The 24,604-nt window shown below is 47.7% G+C and overlaps 1 protein-coding gene across 1 annotated transcript in view; it reads right to left on the bottom strand.

Moving 5' to 3' along the window:
- The window catches only part of NWD1 (NACHT and WD repeat domain containing 1), a 93,577-nt gene that overhangs the window by 41,087 nt on the left and 27,886 nt on the right, over nt 1-24,604 (bottom strand). Inside the window, exons 6-10 of the mRNA XM_058425765.1 lie at nt 17,835-18,038; nt 15,023-15,182; nt 13,164-13,281; nt 11,835-11,993; nt 3,728-3,925 (exon numbers count right to left, since the gene is read on the bottom strand). Coding sequence (XP_058281748.1) covers nt 3,728-3,925; nt 11,835-11,993; nt 13,164-13,281; nt 15,023-15,182; nt 17,835-18,038 — 839 coding nt within the window. The remainder of the gene's footprint in view (nt 1-3,727; nt 3,926-11,834; nt 11,994-13,163; nt 13,282-15,022; nt 15,183-17,834; nt 18,039-24,604) is intronic.

Raw genomic sequence — 24,604 nt, 5'->3', positions numbered from 1 at the left:
CCCTCCCCTTCCCTCCCCTTCCCTTTCTTCCCCTTTCCCCTTCCCTTCCCTCTTCCCTCCCCTTTCCCTTCCCTCTTCCCTCCCCTTTCCCTTCCCTCCAGTTCCTTCCCTCTTCCCTCTCCTTTCCCTCCCTTCCCCTCCTCACTCTCCTTCCCTTCCTTTTCTTCTTCTTCTTCTTTTTTTTTTTTCCAGATAGGGTCTCACTCTGTCACCCAGGCTGGAGTGCAGTGCCACAATCATAGCTCACTGCAGCCTCGAACTCTTGGGCTCAAGCCATTCTCCCATCTTAGCCTCCTGAGTAGCTGAGACTATAGGCACATGCCACCATGACCAGCTTTTTTTTTTTAACTTTTTGTAGAGACAGGGTCTCCTTATGTTGCCCAGGCTGGTCTTGAACATCTGGGCCCAAGAGATCCTCTTGCTTTGGCCTCCCAAAGAGCTGGGATTATAGGCATAAATCACTGTGCTCAGCCTCTTTTACTTTTTTTCTCATGCACTCATCGTGTGACCTTGGAAATATTAACTCATACTTTTCTTTTTTTTTTTTTTTTTTTGAGACGGAGTTTTACTCTTTCGCCCAGGCTGGAGTTCAGTGGCATGATCTCCGCTCACTGCAACTTCTGCCTTCCAGTTTCAAGCAATTCTCCTGCCTCAGCCTCCAGAGTAGCTGGGATTACAGGTGCCCGCTACAATGCCCAGCTAATTTTTGTATTTTCAGTAGACACAGGGTTTCACCATGTAGGCCAGGCTGGTCTTGAACTCCTGACCTCGTGATCCACCTGCCTCGACCTCCCAAAGCGCTGGGATTACAAGTGTGAGCCACCATGCCTGGCCATAATTTTCATTTTAAAAATGAACAAACTGAAGCCCACACAGGTAAGAACTTTCTCAACTTTAACAGAACTAGAGGATGTACAATGGGGCACAGTGGATCTGAAACACAGAACATTTCCCTGCCCCAGAGATGACAAAAATGTCACACTAAGTTGTAACTTCCTAGGCCTGTGCCATGACAGACATCATTAATCAATAACAGCACTATGTGCGATTTGTGCCCCCATAGTCATTCTATCATCTCACCTTTAGTAATAAAACCCAAAAGCTCATAGGTTTTAGCTGAGTACATGGTTATCTGCACAAAGACCATATTTCCCTGGCTGAGCACAGTGGCTCACCCCTGTAATCCCAGCACTTTGGGAGGCCAAGGTAGGTGATCACCTGAGGTCAGGAGTTTCAGACCAGCCTGGCCAACATGGTAAAACCCCGTCTCTACCAAAAACATAAAAATTAGCCAGGCATGGTGGCATGTGCCTGTAATCCCAGCTACTTGGGAGGCTGAGGCAGGAAAATGGCTTGAACCTGGGAAGCAGAGGTGCAGTAAGCCAAGATTGCGCCACTGCACTCCAGCCTGAGTGACAAGAGCAAAACTCCATATAAAAAATAAAAATAAAACTATAAATATAAAAACATATTTCCCAGGCTTCCTTACAGTTGGAGAAATGCAAGTTCTTGCCAATGAGACAGGAGTGGAAATATTTAGTTCTGCTTCTAGGTTGTGCCCTTAAAATGAAGAGACCTGCCATCTGCTTCTCCTATTTCCCACTGGCTGGAATGCCATCTTGACGGTAGGAGCTGGAGCAGCCATATTGGGCCAATGAGGACAGCCCTATACTGAAAATGGCAGAGCAGCCAGATTGAAGGAGTATGGGTCCCAGACACCCTAAAGACTCCCTTTTGCCTCTGCTTTTGCTTGAACTATTTCATAAGAGAGAGTTAAACTCCTATTTTATTTAAGCCACTGATATTTTGGCCATTTTTTTTTTTTTTACAACATCTGAGCCTATATCCTAACAAATACACACTCTTTCCCACTAAGCTAGCTTCAGTCTCAGAATCCTCAACACAGCATTCTAGTGGCTGCCCCTAAATCAACTCCATATGTATTGTACTTAGTGTCTCTTAGCATTTCTATTTTGAAAATAATGTGCCTGGGGAGTGCAGCTCTCACTGCCAGGTCATGTGGCACAGTGAGGAGCTCTGACATTTGAACCACAAGTGAATTCAGTGGTCTCATAATCAATGTGAGAGATCGTGGGTAGGCAGATAAATAGATGGGTGAATGGAGGTAAATGAGTGGGTAGACAGGTGGCTAGTTGGATGAGTGAGTGGGTGAATGGATGGGCAGGTAGATGGGTAGATGGAGGAATCAGTTTCTAGACGAAATTGAAGTGAGAAAGTTGATGAATGGCTAAGCGTGTGGATGGGTGGAGGGGTAAGTGAGTGAATGGAAGATGATCAGATGAAGAAAATGGAAGGATAAGTGGGTAGAGGGGTAGATGACTGATGGGTGGATAGATGAGAGGAAGGAAGAAAGAAAGGGTTGAAGGATGAATGAATGGATGAATGGATGGGTGAGTGGATGGATGGAAGGAAAGGTGTGTAGGTGGGTGAGTGGATGGAAGGGTGGGTGGATGGATGGATGAAAGGATGGGAAGGTGGTTTGATGAATGGATGGATGGATAGATTAATGAAAGAGTGGGTAAATGATTGGATGAATGGATGAATAATGGATGGGTGGATGGATGAATGGGGCGAGATAAATGAAACAGTGGTAGGGTAGATGGATAGATGGATGGATGGGTGGATGGGTGGATGGATAGAACAGTGGAACAGTAGATGGATGAAAGAGTGGGAGGGTAGATGGATTTATAGGTGGGGGATAGATGGATGGAATGGATGGATGGATGGATAGGAAAGTGGTTTGATAAATGAATTGATGGATAAATGGAAGGGTGGGTAGTGATTGGATGAATGGACAAGTGATGTATGAATGGGTGGGTGGATGAATGAATGGATGGATAGATGGATGGAAGGGTGGGAGGATAGATGGATGGGAGAGTGGGAAGATGGATGGATGGATGGATGGATGGGGCAGTAGGTGGATGGAAGGGTGGCAGAGAAAATGGGTGGATGAATGGATGGGTGGGCGGGAGGGTGGTGGATGGATGGATGGATAGATGAATGGAAGGGTGGGAGTGTAGATAGATGGATGAATGGATGGGAGGGTAATTGGATGGAAGAGTAGGAAGGTGAATTAATGGATAGATGGATGGATAGATGGATGGATGAATGGATGGGTGGGTGGAAGGGTGGTGGATGGATGGATAGATGAATGGAAGGGTAGGAGGTAGATAGATGAATGAATGGATGGGAGGATAATTGGATGGAAGAGTAGGAAGGTGAATGAAAGGATGGATGGATAGATGGATGGATGAATGGAAGGAAGAAAAAAAAGAATGACAAATGGATGGCAAAACCTAAATCCTCTCCTCTCCCTTACATTCTGGGATTCCAAGGGCTGCTTACAGTTCCATCAGCTTCTAAGGGGCCTGTCAGGCATCAGTTCCTAGCTTTCAGAATTACTAGCATGAGCTTGTAAATAGCTGAAACTGTCAGATGGGCACCAATCCCTTGGAGATGGGAAGCTTGGAGGCATCCCCTAGCATCAGGCTCATTAGCAGAATTTATATGACTCATCTACAGTCCCTTGGGGTGGGGCAGAGAGAGGTGATTCGGCATGAGACAGCAGGGGCAGGCTCTGATGGCACGCTTGGGGCCTCCCAACTAGCACAGGGGAGTCCCAGAGGACAACCTCCAACACCAGGCCTTCACTGCCTCCAGGCAAACAGGTGCCTGTTGGGATTTTTGCTATGCTGGGGAGACTCACCTTTGTGACAACCGCTGAGGGTTGCCCGGAGGGGTCCTCCCGGAGGCTGGAGGAATCCTCCGAGGGGCACCAGCACAGGGTGTGAGCACAACCGGAACCAGTTCTGAGCCTGTTGGCATAGCTGTCCCACCAGTGCTGGATGTGAGGTGGCAAAGAAATGGAGTCTGGCCAGCAGTTCTGTGTACAGGAGGCTCCTCTCTGCAACAAAGGGGTGTAGACTAAGTTGCCTGGATTGAGCCCCCTGTACCCTCCCTGCCAATTGAGTCTCCGCTCCCTGCAGGGGCTCCAGGACAAAAGAAAAGACACAATGCTTCAGCTACTGGCCTCTACTGTCTGCTCCTGTCTCCTTCTCTGCTCTCTAGACACACTTACCCTTGCTTCAAATGCACCCAGCTGTTTCCAGTCCCCAGCCTTTGCCCATGTTGCCTAGAATGCTTCCCTTTCCTTCCTCCCTCCCTCCTTCTCTCCCTCCCTCCTTCTCTCCCTCCCTTCCTTTCTTCCTTCCTCTTTTATCACACTCTGTTGTCCTGGCTGGAGTGCAGTGGCATGATCAAAGCTCACTGCAGCCTCAAACTTCTGAGCTCAAGCAGTCCTCCCATCTTAGCCTCTCAAATACTAGCGGCTACAGGCATGTGCCACCACACTCAGCTAATTTATTTGTTTGTTTTATTTTATTTTATTTTATTTATTTTTGAGATGGAGTTTCAGCCTGTCACCTAGGTTGGAGTGCAATGGCGCGATATTGGCTCACGGCAACCTGCACCTCCCAGGTTCAAGTGATTCTCCTGCCTCAGCCTCCCTAATAGCTGGGACTACAGGTGCCCGCCACCACACCCAACTAATTTTTGTGTGTCTAGTGGAAACGGGGTTTCACCATGTTGGCTAGGCTGACCTCAAGTGATCCACCTGCCTCGGCCTCCTAAAATGCTGGGATTACAGGGGTGAGCCACCGTGCCTAGCTATTTATTTTTTTAGAGACAGGGTCTCACTCTGTCACCCAGGCTGGAGTGCAGCGGCACGATCGCAGCTCACTGCAGCCTCAAACTCCTGGGCTCAAGCGATCTTCCGGCCACAGCCTCTAGAGTAGCTGGGACTGCAGATGCACGTCACCACGCCTGGTTAGTTTTTTATTTTTTGTAGAGATGGGGTCTCGTTATGTTGCCCAGGCTGGTCTCAAACTCCTGGGCTCAAGATATCCTCCTTCCTCGACCCCTCAAAGCTCTGGAATTACAGGCGTGAGCCACTGTGCTCAGACCCAGCCTTTTCAATAAAAGTAGGATCAGAGGAGGGATATATTGGAAATCTTTGTACCTTTCACTCAATTTTGCTGTGAACCTAAAACTGGTCTATAAAAAATGGGCTTTTAAGAAAAATTAGCAGAGCATGGCGGCGTGTGGGCCTGCAATCCCAGCTACTCGGGAGGCTGAGATAGGAGAATCACTGGAATCCGGGAGGCAGAAGTTGGGTGACAGAGCGAGCCTCCTTCTCAAAAAAAAAAAAGGGACTCTTGATCGCGTTGGATCTTTTAGGATGTTATGTTGAATGGTCCCCGTTTCCCAGCTTGCTTGGATGTACGGAGAGCGCATGATTGTCCAGCAGCGCCCTCTGGTGATAACATTTGTTCCTACACTTACTCCTTAGTGCTGCGGGAGCCACAGGTTGTCAATCAAGGGGCTTTGCAGAGAACGTGCTGAGAGATCTGGGCTTTTATACCTTCCTTAAACTGGGAAGTCATGCCCAAGGCTGTTTTCCTGGGAAGTTGCTCCATCAAGGTTTACAACTCCTGGCAAGCGCCTCTCGCGTTATTTTTCTTTCCAGTTGCCTTAAATTCCAGTTGTTTGGTATGCTGTTCCATCTCGTTCTCTTTATTTATTTGTGTATTTTGAGACAGATTCTTGCTCTGTCGTGCAAGTTGGAGTGCAGTGGCGCGATCTCAGCTCACCGCAACATCTGCCTCCCGGGTTCAAGCAATTCTCGTGCCTAAGCCTCCCAAGAAGCTGGGATTACAGGCATGCACCACCACACCCGACTAATTTTTGTATTTTTAGTAGAGATGGGGTTTCACTGTCGCTGAGGCTGGTCTCAAACTCCTGGCCTCAAGCAATCTGCCTGCTTTGGCTTCTCAAAATACTGGGGTTACAGGCATGAGCCACTGTGCCCAGCCATCTATCTATTTTTAACTAATTAATTTTTTTATAGAGATAGGGTCTCGCTATGTTGCTCAGGCTGGTCTTGAACACCTGCCCTCTAGCAATCCTTCTGTCTGGGCCTCCCAAAGTGCTGGGATTAGAAGCGTGAACCCCCGCACTCGGCCCCATCTCCCTCTCTTAAAGGCTGAGACAAACATTAACTATATTTGGGTCCCCGTGGGAGCTGGGACTATGGCAGGTAATCAGTAGGGGTTGTGTGAATGCATAAGAAAGGCATAAATGATTGCAGACACCAGCATCTTCACATTGGGTGCAGTTCTGGACACATTTTAGTTCAATCGCACATTTTGCAGATGACAAAAATAGGGTTTCAGGGCAGAAATAGCTCATCCTAGGCTGTTCATGTCAACAATGATATCATATGACAGTAACAGGACACTCGATGGCAACACGGGTGGAGGTTCTGTGTGAATTGATGCGCATACTCTTCCCAGCAGCCCTAGGAGGGATGGTCACTCAACATCCCTATTTTGCAGATGGGAAAACTGAGGGCTGTGGGGCAGGGGGAGGGATGGTAAAGGGTTTGCAAGGTCACACTGCCAGGAAGTGGCAGCGCCAAGATTTCAATCGACACAGTGGGGCTCAAAATTTGTGGTCTATGTGTGTATTAGTCCGTTCTCATGCTGCTAATAAAGACATACCTGAAACTGGGTAATTTATAAAGGAAAGAGGTTTAATTGACCTACAGTTCCACAGGGCTGAGGAGGCCTCAGGAAACTTACAACCATGGTGGAAGGGGAAGCAAACACGCCCTTCTTCACAAGGCGGGAGGAGAGAGAAGAATGAGAGCAGAGCAAAGGGCGAAGCCCCTTATTAGAAAAAGCCCCACCCGATCTCTTGAGAGCTTACTCACTATCAGGAGAACAGCATGGAGGAAAACACCTCCATGATTCGATTGTCTCCACCTGGTCCCTCCCTCAATGCGTGGGGATTATGGGAAATACAATTCAAGATGATATTTGGGGAGGGACACAGCTGAACCATATCAATGTGTTAAAGGTAAAAATTTGGCAGGGAGAAAATAGATGATGCCATTGGCCTTATGGAGCTCAGAGTCTGATGTGGCAGATAGATGATGCAAAAGAAAACCAAGAGAAATCATAATTAAAGGCAAAGACAAGCCAGGGGTGGTGGTGTGCACCTGTGGTCCCAGCTACTTGGGAGGCTGAGGTGAGAGGACCGCTGGAGCCCAGGAGTTTGAAGCTGCTGTGAGCTATGATCATGCCATTGCACTCCAGCCTGGACAACAGAGCAAGACCTTGTCTCCAAAAAAAGAAAAAAGAAAAAAAAAAGAGCCAAGACAGATGGAAAACAGGGTGCAGTGATAGAAAATTCAGAGGCAAGGATCAGGGAGACAGAGAGAAGTTAAACTTCAGTGGTGGCCAGACAAGGTTTCTCTGAGGAACAGCATTTAGCTGAGCTCCAAAGGTGCCACAGAAGGGCTGGGGGAGGTGAGTCCCAGCCCACGGCCCCCGGCACACAAGCTTGGATGTTTCCATCACTGTCTGGGGCAGTAAGGATGGAGACAAGCATCTCCCAGGGGAGTGAGTCATACACAGCCATGTAGGCTACAGTACTGGAAAGGTCATTATCCCAAGGACAATGGGAGAACCATCTAGAAGATTCAACAGAGAGATACTTAGTGATATTTGGGTTCTTTTTTTTTTTTTAAATGGAGTTTTGCTCTGTCGCCAAGGCTGGAATGCAGTGGTGTGATCCCGGTTCACTGCAACCTCTGCCTGCTGGGTTCAAGCAATTCTCCTGCCTCAGCCTCCTGAGTAACCGGGATTACAGGTGCATGCTACCATGCCTGACTAATTTTTGTATTTTTAGTAGAGATGGGGTTTCACCGTGTTGGCCAGGCTGGTCTCAAGCTCCTGACCTCACGTGACCTGCCTGCCTCAGCCTCCTGAAGTGCTGGGATTATAGGCGTGAGCCACCACACCTGGCCATCTGATGGTTTTATAAGGCAATTTTCTCTGCTCTTGCTTCCTCTCTCTTGAACTCCTGGCATCAAGTGATCCACCTGCCTCGGCCTCCCAAAGTGCTGAGATTACAGGCGTGAGCCACCCGGCCGATTTGGGCTTTCAAGATTCTTCTGGGTGCTGTATGGAAAATAAACCAAAGGGTAAGAATGAATCCAAAGTAGGCAGACCTCTGAGGATGCTGTCTGGAGGAGAGACAGCAGCACTGGCCCTGGGCTGATGGCCAGGAGAATAAAGAGAAGCAGACAGTTCAAGGATGCTTTGCAGAGCCAGGATTAGAAGCTCTGCATAGGAATCACAGGCCACTGGTCATCCTTTTTAACATGCTATTCACATCCATGGGGAAGCACTTTGGATACAGAGACTTAAGCATCTTGAATACTCCCCCTTCCTTTGTGAACTCACCTCACTATTTATTGCTCTTTGTTAACATGGTACTTAAGGCCCCAGGTCTAAACACTCCTTTGAGTTTTCACTTTTTGGTGAAACTTCTGTGCATATAAAATTAAAATGTGTGAGCCCTTTCTCCTGTTAAGCTGTCTTTTGTTAGTTTAATTCACAGGCCCCTATCACTGAACACAAAAGGTAGAGAAAAAGATTTTATTTATTGTCTCCCATAGTTTGATTGTAAAATGGTGTAGCTTTTGTGGAAAATGAAGTGGTGGTTCCTCAAAAAGTTAAACACAAAATTGCCATGTGATCTAGCGATTCCTTTTCACAATAGCCAAAAGGTGAAAACACACAAATGTCCACAGACAGATGAATGGATAAACAAAATGTGGCATATTCATACAATGCAATATTATTAAGCCTTAAAAAGGAAGGAAATTCTTAGCCGGTCATGGTAGCTCATGCTTGTAATCCCAGCACTTTGGGAGGCCAAGGTGGGCAGATCACGTGAGGTCAGGAGTTTGAGACCAGCCTGGCTAATATAGCAAAACCCCATCTCTACTAAAAAATACAAAAATTGGCTGCATGTGGTGGCACACACCTGTAATCCCAGCTACTCTGGAGGCTGAGGCAGGACAGTTGCTTGAACAACCCAGGAGGTGGAGGTTGCAGTGAGCTGAGATCGTGCCACTGCACTCCAGCCTGGGTGACAGAGCGAGACTCTGTCGTGCAAAAAAAAAAAAAAAAAAAAAAAAGGAAGGAAATTCTGACATATGCTACAATGTGGATGAAACTTGAGGATGTTCTGCTCATTAAGAGAAGTCAGAGAATAAAGGACAAATACTGTAAAATACCGCTTATATGAAATACCTAAAGCAGTCAAATTTATAGAGACAGAAAATAGCATGGTGGTTGCCAGGGACTGGGGTGAAGGGAGAATGGGGAGTGATATGGGTTGGCTCTGTGTCCCTACCCAAATCTCATCTTGAATTGTAATCCCCATAATCCCCACATGTTGAGGGAGGGACCAGGTGGGAGGTGATTGGATCATGGGGGTGGTTCCCCCATGCTGTTCTCATGACAGTGAGTTTTCACGAGATCTGATGGTTTTTTGGGTTTTATTGGAGACAGAGTCTCACTCTTTCACCCCGGCTGGAGTGCATGGTGGGATCTCTGCTCACTGCAACCTCTGCCTCCCGTGTTCAAGCAATTTTCCCACCTCAGCCTCTCAAGTAGCTGGAACTACAGGCATGTGCCACCACGCCTGACAAATTTTTATATTTTTAGTAGAGCTGGGGTTTCACCATGTTGGCCAGGCTGGTCTCAAACTCCTGACTGCAAGTGATCTGCCCGCCTCAGCCTCCCAAAGTGCTGGGATTATAGGCGTGAGCCACCACACCTGGCCATCCGATGGTTTTATAAGGCAGTTGCTCCCTCTCTCTCGCCTGCTCCCATGCGTGAACCCAGGAGGTGGAGCTTGCAGTGAGCCGAGATCGCGCCACTGAACTCCAGCCTGGGCGACAGAGCGAGACTCTGTCTCACAAAAAAAAAAAAAAAAGACACACCTCTATCCCTTCTGTCATGATTGTAAGTTTCCTGAGGCCTTCCCAGCAATGTGGAACTATGAGTCAATTAAACCTCTTTCCTTTGTAAATTACCCAGGCTTGGGTGTTTCTTTATAGCAGTGTGAAAACAGACTAGTACAGGCAGTGAATGTTTAATGAAGACAGGGTTTCACTTTAGGAAGATTAACAGGTTCTGGAGATGAATGGTGGTGATAGCTGCACATTATTAATATATTTGATCACTGAACTGCACACATTAAAATGGTTAAGATGGGGGTCAGGCACAGTGGTTCATGCCTGTCATCCCAGCACTTTGGGAGGCTGAGGCAGGAGGATTGCTTGAGTCCAGGAGTTCAAGACCTTCCTGTGAAACATGGCAAAATCCCGTCTCTACAAAATATACAAAAATTAGCCGGGCATGATGGTGCATGTCAGTAGTCCCAGCTACTCGGAAGGCTGAGGTAGGAGGATCGCTTGAGCCTGATAGACGGAGGTTGCAGTGAGCTGAGATCATGCCACTGTACTCTAGCCTGGGCAACGAAGCAAGATCCTGTCTCAAAAAAAAAAAATGGTTAAGACATGTATTTTGCTATAATTAAAACAAAACCAAACAGAACATCCTCATGGCCAGAGCGTCTGAAGACTTGGAGAGATTCTTCAAGCTCTAGGACAGGGAGTAGCAAATTGCAGTCTGAGGGCCAGATCCAGCCCAAGTCATCTGGGAGCTAGAAATAGGGTTTTTTTTGGTTTGTTTGTTTTGAGACAGGGTCTCGCTCTGTCACCCAGGCTGGAATGCAGCGGAGCAATCACAGTTTACTGCAGCCTCGACCTCCCAGGTTCAATTGATCCTCCCACCTCACCTTCCCAAGTAGCTGGGACTACAGGCGTAAGCCATCATGCTCAGCCTGAGAATAATTTTTACAGCCATGTGTTTGCAATGGACCAGATAATAGTGAAAACCAACTTTGAACCCTAAGTTTTATACTCAGTTATTATTATATTTTGAATTTCATCAATAAAAAATATGTGGGAACTTTGTTTTCTCTCTTATCATATATGTACCTACATAATTTCCTCTAGTTTTCTCGAAATAGTTCCTATCTGGTGCTTTCTTTTCTTTCTTTTTCTTTTTTCTTTTCTTTTTTTTTTTGAGATGGAGTCTCACTCTGTCGCCCAGGCTAGAGTGCAGTGGCGCAATCTCGGCTCACTGTAACCTCCACCTCCCAGGTTCCAGCAATTCTCCTGCCTCAGCCTCCAGAGTAGTTGGGACTACCACACCCTGCTAATTTTTTTATTTTTAGTAGAGACAGGGTTTCACCATATTGACCAGGCTGGTCTCAAACTCCTGACCTTGTGATCTGCCTGCCTCGGCTTCCCAAAGTGCTGGGATTACAGGTGTGAGCCACCGCGCCCAGCCCTACCTGGCACTTTCTAAAGAAAAGTCCAGGGTGACAGGACGGGCCCTGCTTTGGTAGTATTTAGTCCAAAGCTCTCCCAGCCTCAATTTAAAATTCTAGGCCAGGCTCCATGGCTCATGTCTATAATCCTAGCACTCTGGGAGGCTGAGGAAAGAAGATCACTTGAGCCCAGGAGTTTGAGACTAGCTTGGGCAACACGGTGAGACCCTGTCTCTACGAAAAATAGAAAAATTAGCAAGGCACAGTGGTGCATACCTGTGGTCCTAGCTACTCAGGAGGCTGAGGTGGGAGGAGCATTTGAACCCAGGAGTTTGAGGCTACAGTGAGCTATGATTGCACCGCTGAACTCCAGCCTGGGTGACACAGCGATATTACATGTCAAAAAAAATTCTAGAAGCAGTGCTGGGGAAAAATTCACATGTTTAGACAGGAAAGGTATGAGAGTTGATGAAAATCCAACTCATGACTCAATGAGGAGAGCATGTTTCTAGAAGTCAGTGCCTGTCCTGGTCACTCCTGTCCAGGCCATCTGGACTCACCCATGCCTCGGAGCTCCACAGCAGGGCGGCAGAGCTGGAGGGCTTCACGGACCAGGCCAACCTCAGGAGAGTCCAGGTGAGGGGCACACAGGTCAAAGTCATCCAGCAGGTCTTCAATGCCCCCAGAGATGCCCCGGCAGGAAATCCAGCTCATGCTGCCTGAGGGAGAGAAGGGGGGAGGATGGGGGAAGTGCCTACCTCCCTCCAGTTCATCCTGGGAGGTGGAGAATCATCTCTCCATTTCTTTCAGGGCATCTCAGGCTCAGCAGTAGTGACACTGGGGCAGGATCATTCTCTGTGGTAAGGGGCTGAACTATGCATTGTGGGATGTAAAGCAGTATCCCTGGCCTCCACCCACCAGATACTAGTAGCACTCCCACCCCAAGTGTGACAATCAAACATGTCGGCAGACATTGTCAAGTGTCCCCTGGGAGGGCAGAGTCTCTTCTGGTTAAGAATCACAGGGATGGGTGAATGGATGGATAGATAGATAGATAGATAGATAGATAGATAGATAGATAGATAGATAGATAGATAGAATGTTGGGTGGATTGATGCATGGATGGACAAACAGAAAGATAGGTGGGTGGATGGATAGAATAATGGGTGGATGGATGGATGGATGACCAGAAAGGTAGATGAGTGAATAGATAATGGACATATAATGGGTGAATGGATAGATAGATAGAATGATGGATGGATGGATGGACAGACAGGATGAGTGGATGGATGGATGGATGGATGGATGGATTGATGGATGGATGGATGGTTAGAACCAGCTCATGGATCAATAAGGAGATCATAGATGGATGGGTGGATAAATGGATAGTTAGATAGATAGATGGATGGATGAGTGGATGGATGGATGGATGGATGGATGGATGGATGGATGGATGGATGGACAGACAGAAGATGGGTGGATGGATGGATAGATGGATGGATAGGTGGATGAACAGATTGACAAATAGACAGACAGACAGACAGATAGGGTCTCTCATGATAAGGCAGGGGTTTTCACCCTATGCGCTAACATTTGGAGCTAGATTATTCTCTGTGGTGGGGTGTCCTGTGCACTGTAGGGTATTGAGCAGCATCCCTGGCCTCCACCCACTAGATTCAAGTAGTGCCTTCTCCCCTAGCTGTGACAACCAAAACTATCTGCGGACACTGTGAGGCATCCCCTGGGTGTAGAATTGCCCCTTGTGAGAAACTCTGCCTTAGGAGGAACAAAGGATTTCCATGTTTGCCCTTCACCCTCCCCAGGCTCCAGAAGGCTGGAGCGCGGTGCAGTCACCAGGCTGGTCCCCTGAGATGGGGTGCAGCCCTTACCCAGAACCTCCTGTTTCAGCTCCTCCAGGCGGCCTGAGTGAAGCAGGTGATAGGGCAACTCCTTCAGCTTCCGCAGGTTTGCAACCACGTCTGAGAACCACAGAGGCTGCGGGGCCACCTGGCAGAGGAGAAGGGAGACTGCAGCTTGGACACAAGCCCATTCATTCACTCCACACACAAGCCCATTCATTCACCTCATGCTCCAGACAGTGCTGGAGTGGACGAGGATGCAATGGGAGACAGACATACCCCCATATGCCCATTGGTCAGGGCTGGGGCAGAGGATGACATTTGGGACTCAGAGAATCGAAGCCAGAGGTCATGGGACTTTCTGGGAGGAATAGGGAATGTTTCCTGAAGGCAGGGGCATTGGAACTGAGCCTCAGAATTAAGTGGGCATCTATGTGGCAAAATGTGTCATCCATGCATTCCAGGGCAAAGGAACAGCATGGGCAAAGGCCTGGAGGTGTGAAAGAGCAGGCTGAGTTTGGGAGGACTGAATTATACAAGGCAGGTTAGGGGATGCTGGTGGGGAATGAGAGTAGGGAGCTTGTAAGCAGCAGATCACGAAGGCACTGACTATCAGGCTGGGTAGGTCAGGCTCAAGCCTGAGGGCACTGGGTAGCTATGGAAGGTTTTAGACAAGAAGCATAATCAGATTGGATGGTCAGAAGCATCCTTGGGAGGATGCACTAGGGCAAGAGACTGAGAGGCTAGGTGAATGAAAGGGGCTCAGACCATGTCCTGGAGAGGCAGGATGAAGCTAAGCCTGCAGGGGCTCTGGGCACACAGGAAAGGATTTGTGAATGGGTCTCTGGGGTAGAAGAGGCACCAGGCTAGGTGTGGTAATCCCACCTGTAATTACACGCCTGTAATCTCTGTGCTTTGGGAGGCCAAGGCAGATCACTTGAGACCAGGAGTTTGAGACCAGCCTGGCCAACACGGCAAAACCCCATCTCTACTAAAAATACAAAAATTAGCCAGGTGCAGCGGCACACACCTGTAGTCCCAGCTACTAGGGAGGCTGAGGCAGGAGAATAGCTTGAACCTGGCAGGCAGAGGCTGTAGTGACCTGAGGTTATGCCAGCGCACTCCAGCCTGGGTGACAGAGCAAGACTCTGTCAGAAAGGAAGGAAGGAAGGAGGGAAAGAAGGAAGGAAGGAAGGGAGGGAGGGAGGGAGGGAGGGAGGGAGGGAGGGGGGGAGGGAGGGAGGGAAGGAGGGAAAAAGAAAAGTCAGCACCAAAAAACAAATAGAGCCTGGTCCTGCCTCCAGCCTTCCCAGTCCAGCAGAGAAGACAGAGAAAAAGAAACATCAAGCTATAACCAAAGAATTAAAAGTGTAATTTCCTAGTTGTAATCATTTTACAACAGTTATATAAGATTTTAACATCAGGGGGAAGAGTCTGCAATAACTCTGTACTTTTTTTGTTTGTTTGTTTTTGAGACTAGAGTTTCTCTCTCTTGCCCTGGCAGGAGCTTGAGACCAGTCTGGCCAACGTGGTGAAACCCCGTCTCTACTAAAAATACAAAAATTAGCCAGGCATGGTGGTGGGTGCCTGTAATCCCAGCTACTCGGGAGGCTGAGGCAGGAAAATTGCTTGAACCTGGGAGGCAGAGGTTGCAGTGAGCTGAGATCACGCCATTGCACTCTAGCCTGGGTGACAGAGCAAGACTCTGTCTCAAAAAAAAAAAAAAAAAAAAGAGTGGAGGGGAGCGTAGAAGGGACATCTTGCCCTCTGTGGGAAAGGAGAAGTAGGTCAGGAGGACATTTCGAGTGCAAAAAGGGGAAGGAAAGAGGTGAGCAACGCCAGGCAGAGTGGAGGTTGCAGGTGGGGAATGGGGGTCCCAGGTACCTCACCTTTCGGTCCAAGTTCAGTGGTTTCCCCACAAGTGGCAGAGTGATGAGCTTCTTGGTACCCTGGCTCCAGGTCCCTGAGAAGAAGTCGGCCAGGAGGCCATGCCTCTTGGCTCTCTCAGATCCCGACAGGTAGCGCTCACGGACCACCTCGACCAGCTGTCTACAGAGAGGGTACACAGACTGATGGACCTGGGCGACCCATCGAGCTCAAAGGTGGCTGCCTGTCTTCCTGGAGGCAGTTCCCAAATCCCAAGCCATCCTAAACCACTCTGTTGACCACCTGTGCTATTTGATACATCACATCTATCTCTAAATTGGTCCATGTTTTCTTTTTCCTTACATAAATTTACTTTCCTTACATAAATTTCAAAGAGGAACCTTTGGGCTCCTCCAAAATTTACACATAAAATAACTTACCACCTGACCCAGCAAATCCACTCCTGGGTATATACCCAGAAGAATTAAGAAACAGGTGTTCAGGCCGGGCACAGTGGCTCATGCCTGTGATCCCAGCACTTTGAAAGGACGAGGAGGGTGGATCACCTGAGGTCAGGAGTTCAAGACCAGCCTGGCCAACATGGTGAAACCCTGTCTGTACTAAAAAAAAAATACAAAAATTAGCCGGGTGTGGTGGTGCGCTCTTGGGAGGCTGAGGCAGGAGTATCACTCCTCCCAGGTGGAGGTTGCAGTGAGCTGAGATGGTGCCACTGCACTCCAGCCTGGGCAACAGAGAGAGACTCCAAAAAAAAAAAAGGAAAGAGAAAGAAAGAAAAAGAAGAAAGAAAGAAAGAAGAAAGAAGAAAGAAAAGAGAAAGAAAGAAAGAAAGAAAGAAAGAAAGAAAGAAAGAAAGAAAGAAAGAAAGAAAGAAAGAAAGAAAGAGGGAACAGGTGTTCAAACAAAACCTTACACATGCATGTTCACAACAGCAAAAACGGGGAAACAATGCAAGTGTCCATCCATAGACCAAGATAAACAAAACGTGGTCCATCCATACAATGAAATATTATGTAGCCATGAAAAGGGAGGAAGCACTGATCCCTGCTACAACGTGGATGAGCCCTGAAAACATGATGCTGAGTGAAAGAAGCCAGACACAAAAGGCCACATAGTGTGAGATTTCATTGATCTGAAATGCCCAGAACAGGCAAATCCATAGAGACAGGAAGCAGATGAGTGGCTGCCAGGGGTTGGAAAACGGAATGGGGAGTGACTGCTGATGGGGACAGGGTCTCCTTTTGGGGGGATGAAAACGTTCTGGAACTAGACAGAGGTGAGGGGTGCAACATTATGAGTGTACTAAAATACCACTTAATTGTCCACTTTAAAATGGTGAATTCTGGCCGGGCACAGTGGCTCACACCTGTAATCCCAGCACTTTGGGAGGCCAAGTGGGCAGATCACCTGAGGTCAGGAGTTTGAGACCAGCCTGGCCAACATGGTGAAACCCGTCTCTACTAAAAACACAAAAATTAGCTGGGTGTGGTGGCTCATGCTTGTAAACCTAGCTACTCAGGAGGCTGAGGCAGGAGAATCGCTGAAACCTGGGAGGCAGAGGTTTCAGTGAGCTGAGATCATGCCACTGCACTCCAGCCTGGGCAACAGAGCAAGACTCTGTCTCAAAAAATAATAAAATAAAAAAATAAAAATAAAATGTGAATTGGCCAGGCATGGTGGCTCACACCTGTAATCCCAGCACTTTCGGAGGCCGAGGTGGGTGTGTCTCTTAAGCCCAGAAGTTCAAGACCAGCCTGGGCAATGTGGTGAGACCCCGTCTCTACAAAAAAATTCAAAAATTAGCCAGGCATAGTGGTGCTTGCCCGTAGTCCCAGCTACTCCGGAGGCTGAGGTGGGAGGGTCACTTGAGTCCAGGAGTTTGAGGCTGCAGTGAGCCGTGATGACAACCACTGTACTCCAGCCTGGGTGAGACCCTGTCTCAAAATACATAAAATAAAAAAATAAAATAAAATAAAATAAAACAAAACAAAACAAAACAAAATAAAATAAAATGGTGAATTTTATGTTATGTGAACTTAACCAAGTTTAGTTTAGTTTAGTTTAGTTTGAAACAGGATCTCACTCTGTCACCCAGGCTGGAGTGCAGTGGTGCAATCACGGCTCACTGTAGCCTCAAACTCCTGGGCTCAAGTGATCCTCCCACCTCAGCCTCCCAAGTAGCTGGGACCATAAGTGTGTACCATCACACCTAGCTAATTTTCTTTTTTTCTTTTTTTTTTTTTTTGAGATGGAGTCTCACTCTGTTGCCAGGCAGGAGTACAGTGGCGCGATCTTGGCTCACTGCCACCTCTGCCTCCCAGGTTCAAGTGATTCTCCAGCCTCAGCCTCCCGAGTAGCTGGGATAACAGGCACGTGCCATCGCGTCTGGCTAATTTTTGTATTTTTAATAGAGACAGGGTTTTACCATGTTGGCCAGACTGGTCTTGAACTCCTGACCTCAGGTGATCCGCCCACCTCAGCTTCCCAAAGTGCTGACGCACCTAGCTAATTTTCTTGTTTTTTTGTAGAGATGGGGCCTCGCTATGTTGCCCAGGCTGATCTCCAACTCCTGGCCTCCAGCAATACTCCCACCCTGGCCCCACGACGTGCTGGGATTATAAGCATGAGCCACTGCGTCCAGCCTCAACTCAATTTTAAAAATAAGTGAATTGTGTCAGAGTTCTAACTGGACTTGATTCCCTGGGAATGGGGAGTGAAGGATCTGGTACTGAGAAGATCTGGTACTGAGAAGCCAGTGAGTCCTCATTCTTGGGTACCCACCCAGATGGTGTCGCTGCCACTGCTGCCTGGACCTACCTGTGGGCAATGGCCAGGAGGGTGAAGCCATCCACGGGCCTCCTGGCCAAGTAGTATCCCAGATCCCGACGAAGCCGCACCCACAGCAGGGGTGGGAAGCGCAGCAGCTCCTTGCTGGGCGGGGTCCAGTCCCGGTACACATCCTGCAGGACCTCGTCGTCCAAGGACAAAACATCCTTCAGCTCCGCCTCCGAGAGACCGTGTCTGAAGGGAGGACCGGTGGGCTTTGAGGCACATCTCATGTCTTCTGCATTTGGAGGATGCAGAATCCAAGAGAGGGAGGGATACAGCCACCCGCGCTGTGTCCAGCACATCACCTGGGATCAGCATTTGGACAGCGCCCACAAGGGACCAAGCACTGTTAGGGCAGTACCCACCAAGGAAGACCTTTTCCTTTTTTTTTTTTTTTTTTTTTGAGACAGAGTCTCACTCTGTAGCCCAGGTTGGAGTGCAGTGGTGCGATCTCGGCTCACTGCAACCTCTGCCTCCCGGGTTCAAGCGATTCTCCTGCCTCAGTCTCCTGAGCAGCTGGGACTACAGGCGCCACCACACCTGGCTAATTTTTGTATTTTTAGTAGAGATAGGGTTTCACCATGTTGGTCAAGCTGGTCTCCAACTCCTGACCTCGTGATCCACCTGCCTCAGTCTCCCAAAGTGCCCATCTTTTCCTCTGCATGCACACCTACAGAACCATAAATGGCCCGCTCCTTAACCTCAAAGGGGTCAGAGACAGACACTATAGGAAGGGAAGGATGTGGTAACTCAAGCAAAATAATGCAGAAACCAACTGCACCCACCCCACTCTACCCTGGCCCACCAAGGCATGTCTTTAAATTAGGATAAGTGGGCTGGGCATGGTGGCTCATGCCTGTAATCCCTGCACTTTGGGAGGCTGAGGCAGGAAGACTGCTTGAGGCCAGAGCCCAAGACCAGCCTAGGCAACACAGGGAGACCCACCTCTACAAAAGAAATTAAAAATTAGCTGGGCATGGGGGCGCATGCCTATAGTCCCTGCTACTCTAGAGGCTGAGGTGGGAGGATCACTTGAGCCCAGGAGGTTGAGGCTGCAGTGAGCTGTGATTACATCACTGCACTCCAGCCTGGGCAAAAGAGTGAGACCCTGTCTCTAAAATAAATACATAAATAAATGAACAAATAAATACAAATAAACTGGTTAAAAATTAATAAAATTCAAAATTCAGTTTCTTGGTTGCATGAACCATCTTTCAAAGTTTTAAATTCAGTTTCTGAGTTGCGTGAAGTGCCTTTCAAGTGTTCCATAGTTTTTGTGGCTTGTAGTTACCATATTGGTAATAATGTCATACCCAACACTGTCTTCTTTGCAAACTTTTTTTTTTTTTTTTTTTGAGACAGAGTCTCACTCTGTTGCCTAGGTTGGAGTTCAGTGGCGCCATCTCAGCTCACTGCAATCTCTGCCTCCTGGCCTCAAGCGATTCTCCTGCCTCAGCCTCCCATGTAGCTGGGACTACAGGTGTGCACCACCACGCCCGGCTAATTTTTGTATTTTTAGTAGAGATGGGGTTTCACTATGTTGGCCAGGCTGCTCTCCAACTCCTGATCTCAGGTGATCTGCCTGCCTCAGCCTCCCAAAGTGTTGGGATTAGGCATAAGCCACTGCACCTGGCCTGCAAAAGTTCAATGATATGGTATCAGAGAGAGCCTAGGAGATGTGCCCATGGTCATGGGTGAACCACTAGGTTGAGAGCCCATCTTCATTCCTGAAGACATCCCCTAAGCAATGCGAACCCCAGAGCAGGCACCTCACTTGGCACTCCCAGAGGACCCGCCTAGCCTGAATTGCAAAACAGGGCTGTGCATGGTCATCAGGCTTGCGTTTGATCCTAGCTGAGAGACCTTGGCAAGGAATGTACCTTCTCTTTGCCTCAGTTTCCTCATCTGCCAAAAGCAAAACTGTTGAGGGCTAAGAAGAAAATGCACTAGTTCCTCTTTTTCTGAACTCTTATTCTGGCGAATAGATCTCATTGGTCCTTCCAGTAGCCTTGGAGGACAGATGCTCTCCCAACCAGCTCCTCTATGCAGAGGAGGAAGTGAGGCTTCCAGAGGGCACAGGGCATGCTGAGTGCAGCATTTCTTGGGCTCGCACGGTTGATGTTTGGGGTCAGATCATTTTTTAGGGTGGGAACCGTCCTGTGTGTTGTAGGGCAGCAGTCCCCAGTCTTTTTGGCACCAGGGACCAGTTTCTTGGAAGACAATTTTTTTTTCCACGGACCAGGGTGGGGGTGATGGTTTGGGGATGATCAAGTGCATTACATTTGTACACTTTATTTCTATTATTATTGCATTGCAATATATAACGAAATAATTCTACAACTCCCCATAATGTAAAATCAGAGGGAGCCCTGAGCTTGTTTTCCTGAAACTACACAGTCCCATCTGGGGGTGATGGGAGACAGTGACAGGTCATCAGGCATTAGATTCTCATAAGGTTCAGGCAACCTAGATCCCTCGTATGCACAGTTCCCAACAGGGTTTGTGGTCTTATGAGAATCGAATGATGCTGCTGACCTGACAAGAGGTGGAGCTCAGGTGGTAATGGGAGTGATGAGGAGCAGCGAGAAGTGGCTGTAGATACAGATGAAGCTTCACTTGTTCGCCCACTGCTCACCTCCTGCTGTGCAGCCTGGTTCCTAACAGGCCACAGACCGGTACCGGTACTGGGAGATGGGGACCCCTGTTGTAGGATGTGTAGCAGCCTCCATCCGAGCCTCCACCCACTAGATGCTGGTAGCATGATAGATAGACAGACAGATGTATAGATAGGCATATAGATTATAGATAGACAGATTATATAGAGAGATATATAAATAAGAGATAGAGCAATAGATACAGAGATAGATAAACATAAAGATAAACAGATAGATGATAGATAAATAGATATAGATAGGCAGATAGACATATAGTTGACCCTTGAAGAACACAGGTTTGAACTGCATGAGTCCACTTATATGTGGATTTGCTTCCACCTGTGCTGCCTCTGAGACAGCAAGACCAAGTCCCCTTCTTCTCCTCCCCTCCTCCTCCTCTTCCTCTGCCTACTCAGTGTGAAGATGACAAGGATGAAGACCTTTGTGATGATCCACTTCCACTTCACGAATAGTACACGTATTTTTCTTCCTTATTGTTTTCTCTTTTTTTGAAACAGAGTCTTGCTCTGTCACCCAGGCTCGAGTGCAATGGCGCAATCCAGGCTCATTGCAACCTCCGCCTCCCGGGTTCAAGCAATTCTCATATTCAGCCTCCCAAGTAGCTGGAATTACAAGCATGAGAAACTGCGCCCAGCCCCCCTTATAATTTTCTTATCATTTTCTTTTTTCTACCTTGTTTTATTGTAGGAATACAGTCTGTAATATATAGAACATATGAAATACATGTTCGTCGACCATTTATATTACTGGTAAGGCTTCTGGTCAACAGTAGGCTATTAGTTTTTAAGTTTTAGGAGAGTCAAAAGTTATACATCAATTTTGAGGTACGTTGGGAGACAGTTGGTCCCCTAACTCCCAGATTGTTCAAGAGCCAACTGTATATACAGAGATAGATTATAGGCCAGGTATGGTGGCTCACACCTGTAATCCCAGCACTTTGGCAGGCCAAGGTGGGAGGATCGCTTGAGCCCAAGAGTTTGAAAGCAGCCTGGGCAACATAGTGAGACCCTGTCTCTACTAAATAAATAAACAAACAAACAAATAAATAAATAAGGCTGGATGTGGTGGCTCATTCCTATAATCCTAGCACTTTGGGAGGCCAAGGCAGATTATTTGAGGCCAGGAGTTCGAGACCAGCCTGGCCAATATGGCAAAACCCTGTCTATACTAAAAATACAAAAATTAGCCAGGCATGGTGGTGCACACCTATAATCCCAGCTACTTGAGAGGCTGAGACATGAGAATCATTTGAACCTAGGAGGCGGAGGTTGCAGTGAGCTGAGATTGCACCACTGCATTCCAGCCTAAGCAACAGAGTGAGACTCTGTCTCAAAGAAAAAAAAAGAAGAAATAAATAACTGGGTGTGGTGGCATGCACCTGTAGTCTCAGCTACTCAGAGGGAACTGAGTCTTGAGCCCAAGAAGTCAAGACTGCGGTGAGCTGTGATCGCTTCACTGCACTCCAGCCTGGGTCACAGAGAGTGAGACCCTGTCCCCCCCCAAATAAGAGAGAGGGAGAGAGAGAGAGATTAATGATAGATACAATCGAAATAGATGAGCAATACAGAGATAGATATAGAGATTTATTGATTGATTATAAATGAATAGATGGATAGAAATAGAGATGATAGATAAATAGGTCATTTAAATAGGTGGATAGATTAAAATGATGTATTTGTAGATGTGGGATAGATATAGAGTTAGATAGGTATAGACAGATGGTAGAGAGATACAAGGATAGATTACTAGAAGTGATAGAGATAGATGGAGATTATACATATTTATCAATGGGACATAGAGAAATATATAGCTATAGAGAGATAGACATAGATAGATAGATATGATGGATGGGTGGATGAATGGATGGATGGATGATGGATGGATAGATGGATGGGTAGATGTATGGAAGATAGAGATGATGGGTGGATGGATGGATGGATGATAGAGATGATGGATGGAAGGAAGATCAAGATAATGGGTGGACGGATGGATGGATGGAAGATAGAGATGATGGGTGGATGGACGGATGGAAGATAGAGATGATGGATAGATGGATGGAAGATGGAAACAATGGATGGATGGATAGATGGATTTAGAGAGAATGGATGGAAGGATGGAAGATCGAGATGATGGGTAGATGGATGGAAGATAGAGATGATGGATGGATGGATGAAAGGTCGAGATGATGGATAGATGGATGAATAGATGGATGGATGATAGAGATGATGGATGGAAGGAAGATCAAGATGATGGGGTGGATGGATGGATGGATGGATGGAAGATAGAGATGATGGATAAAAGGAAGATAGAGATGATGGATGGAAGGATAGATGGAATTTAGAGAGAATGAGTGGATGGAAGGATGGAGGATTGAGATGATGGATAGATGGATGGAAGATAGAGACGATGGATGGATGGATGAAAGGTCGAGATGATGAATGGATGGATGGATGATAGAGATGATGGAGGGAGGGAGGGATGGATTGATGGATGGATGAATGGATGGGGTCTCTCATGCTAAGGCAAAGTTTCTTATCCTCTGCACTATCAACATCTGGGGCTGGATCATTCTCTAAAGTAGGATCATCCTTTGCACTGTAGGGTGTTAAACAGCATCCCTGGACTCCACTCAGTAAAGACACCAGGAGCACCACCCTGCTCAGTCATGACAACCAAAAATGCCTCCAGACACTGGCTAGTGTCCCCTGTGGGGGGGTGGGGGAGGCCATGGAGAATTATCTTGAGGTGACGACCTCTGGCCTAGAAGGATTTCAGGTCTGTTCCAAGAGCGAAGCTCTCACTATCCCGCCTCATGGATCTGATGTGTAAGCATAACATATTTTCATGGAACTGGAGCAACCAAAATCATCCACCTTATCATCATGCTTCATAAACCACCTCCCCCGCCACCCCTGTGAAAGACCTGGCTTTAATAATTGGACCAGATATGGGACCAAGTAGGCCAATTGATTTCTGTCTCCCTGTACTTTGGAATTGGGACCCAAAGAAAAAGTCAGTAAGATGGCACCTTGTCACAGAAATATGAGCTCCTGATGCCAACTGTGGCTCAAGGCAAGCTGAAGCTCCAGAGAGGCCGAAGGAAGAGTCTACAAGAGGAGTTGATGTGCAGAGAGGACCCCCGAGGGAGAAGGAAGGAGAAGCTGCTCTGATTTTTATGACAGTTTCCATTGACAACTCACTTCCTCCAAGTCAACTTCAACAGAATGGCCCAATGGGCCACCCCTCTATTCTGGCACATGCCCCAGTTGTTATTTGCACTTTTTTTTGGAGACAAGGTCTTGCTCTGTTGCCCAGGCTGGAGTGCAGTGGCATGATCACAGCTCACTGCAGCCATGACCTCCTGGCTCAACAAATCCTCCTGCCTCAGCCTCCCGAGTAGCTGGGACTACAGGTGTAAGCCACCATGCCCAGCTACTAGTTTTACTTTTCACTGAGGCAGGGGCTCTCACTTTGTTGCTCAGGCTGGTCTTGAACTCCTGGGCTCAAGTAATTCTCCCACCTTGGCCTCCCAAAGTGCTGGGATTACAGGTGTGAGCCACCACACCAGGCCGTATTTGTACTCTTACGGAGTGTAGGCCAGTCGGGAAATCTGGGATATGTCCCCTGGAGTCAGCTATAAGACAGACCTGAATTTCCCTAACTCCTCATTGGAAGGAATCCCAGTGGCACAATTATGGCTTACTGCAGCCTTCAACTCCTGTGCTCAAGTGATTCTCCCATCTCAGCCTCCTCAGTAGCTAGGTCTATAGGCATGCACTACCATGCTCAGCTAATTAAAAAAAAATTGTTGTACAGACAGGGGCCTCACTCTGTTGTCTAGGCTGGTCTCAAACTCCTGGATTCAAGTGATCCTCCCACCTCAGCCTCCCAAAACGCTGGCATTACAGGAGTGAGCTACTGCACTCAGCATATTCTCTTATTTCCTACACTAGCATGAATGTGTTTCTATTTCTGGCAAAGAAACAAGCAGAAAGACCTCCTCGCTGGGGTGACCACCACCCTCTAGATGAATTTGTGGTAACTGACAAAGGTCTGAAATGGCACAGGCTGAGAAAAAAAAAA

The sequence above is a fragment of the Hylobates moloch genome, unplaced genomic scaffold, assembly GCF_009828535.3.
Source record: "Hylobates moloch isolate HMO894 unplaced genomic scaffold, HMol_V3 SCAFFOLD_12, whole genome shotgun sequence".
In the NCBI taxonomy this organism is placed as follows: Eukaryota; Metazoa; Chordata; class Mammalia; order Primates; family Hylobatidae; genus Hylobates; species Hylobates moloch.
This window is presented reverse-complemented; position numbering and strand designations above follow the sequence as displayed.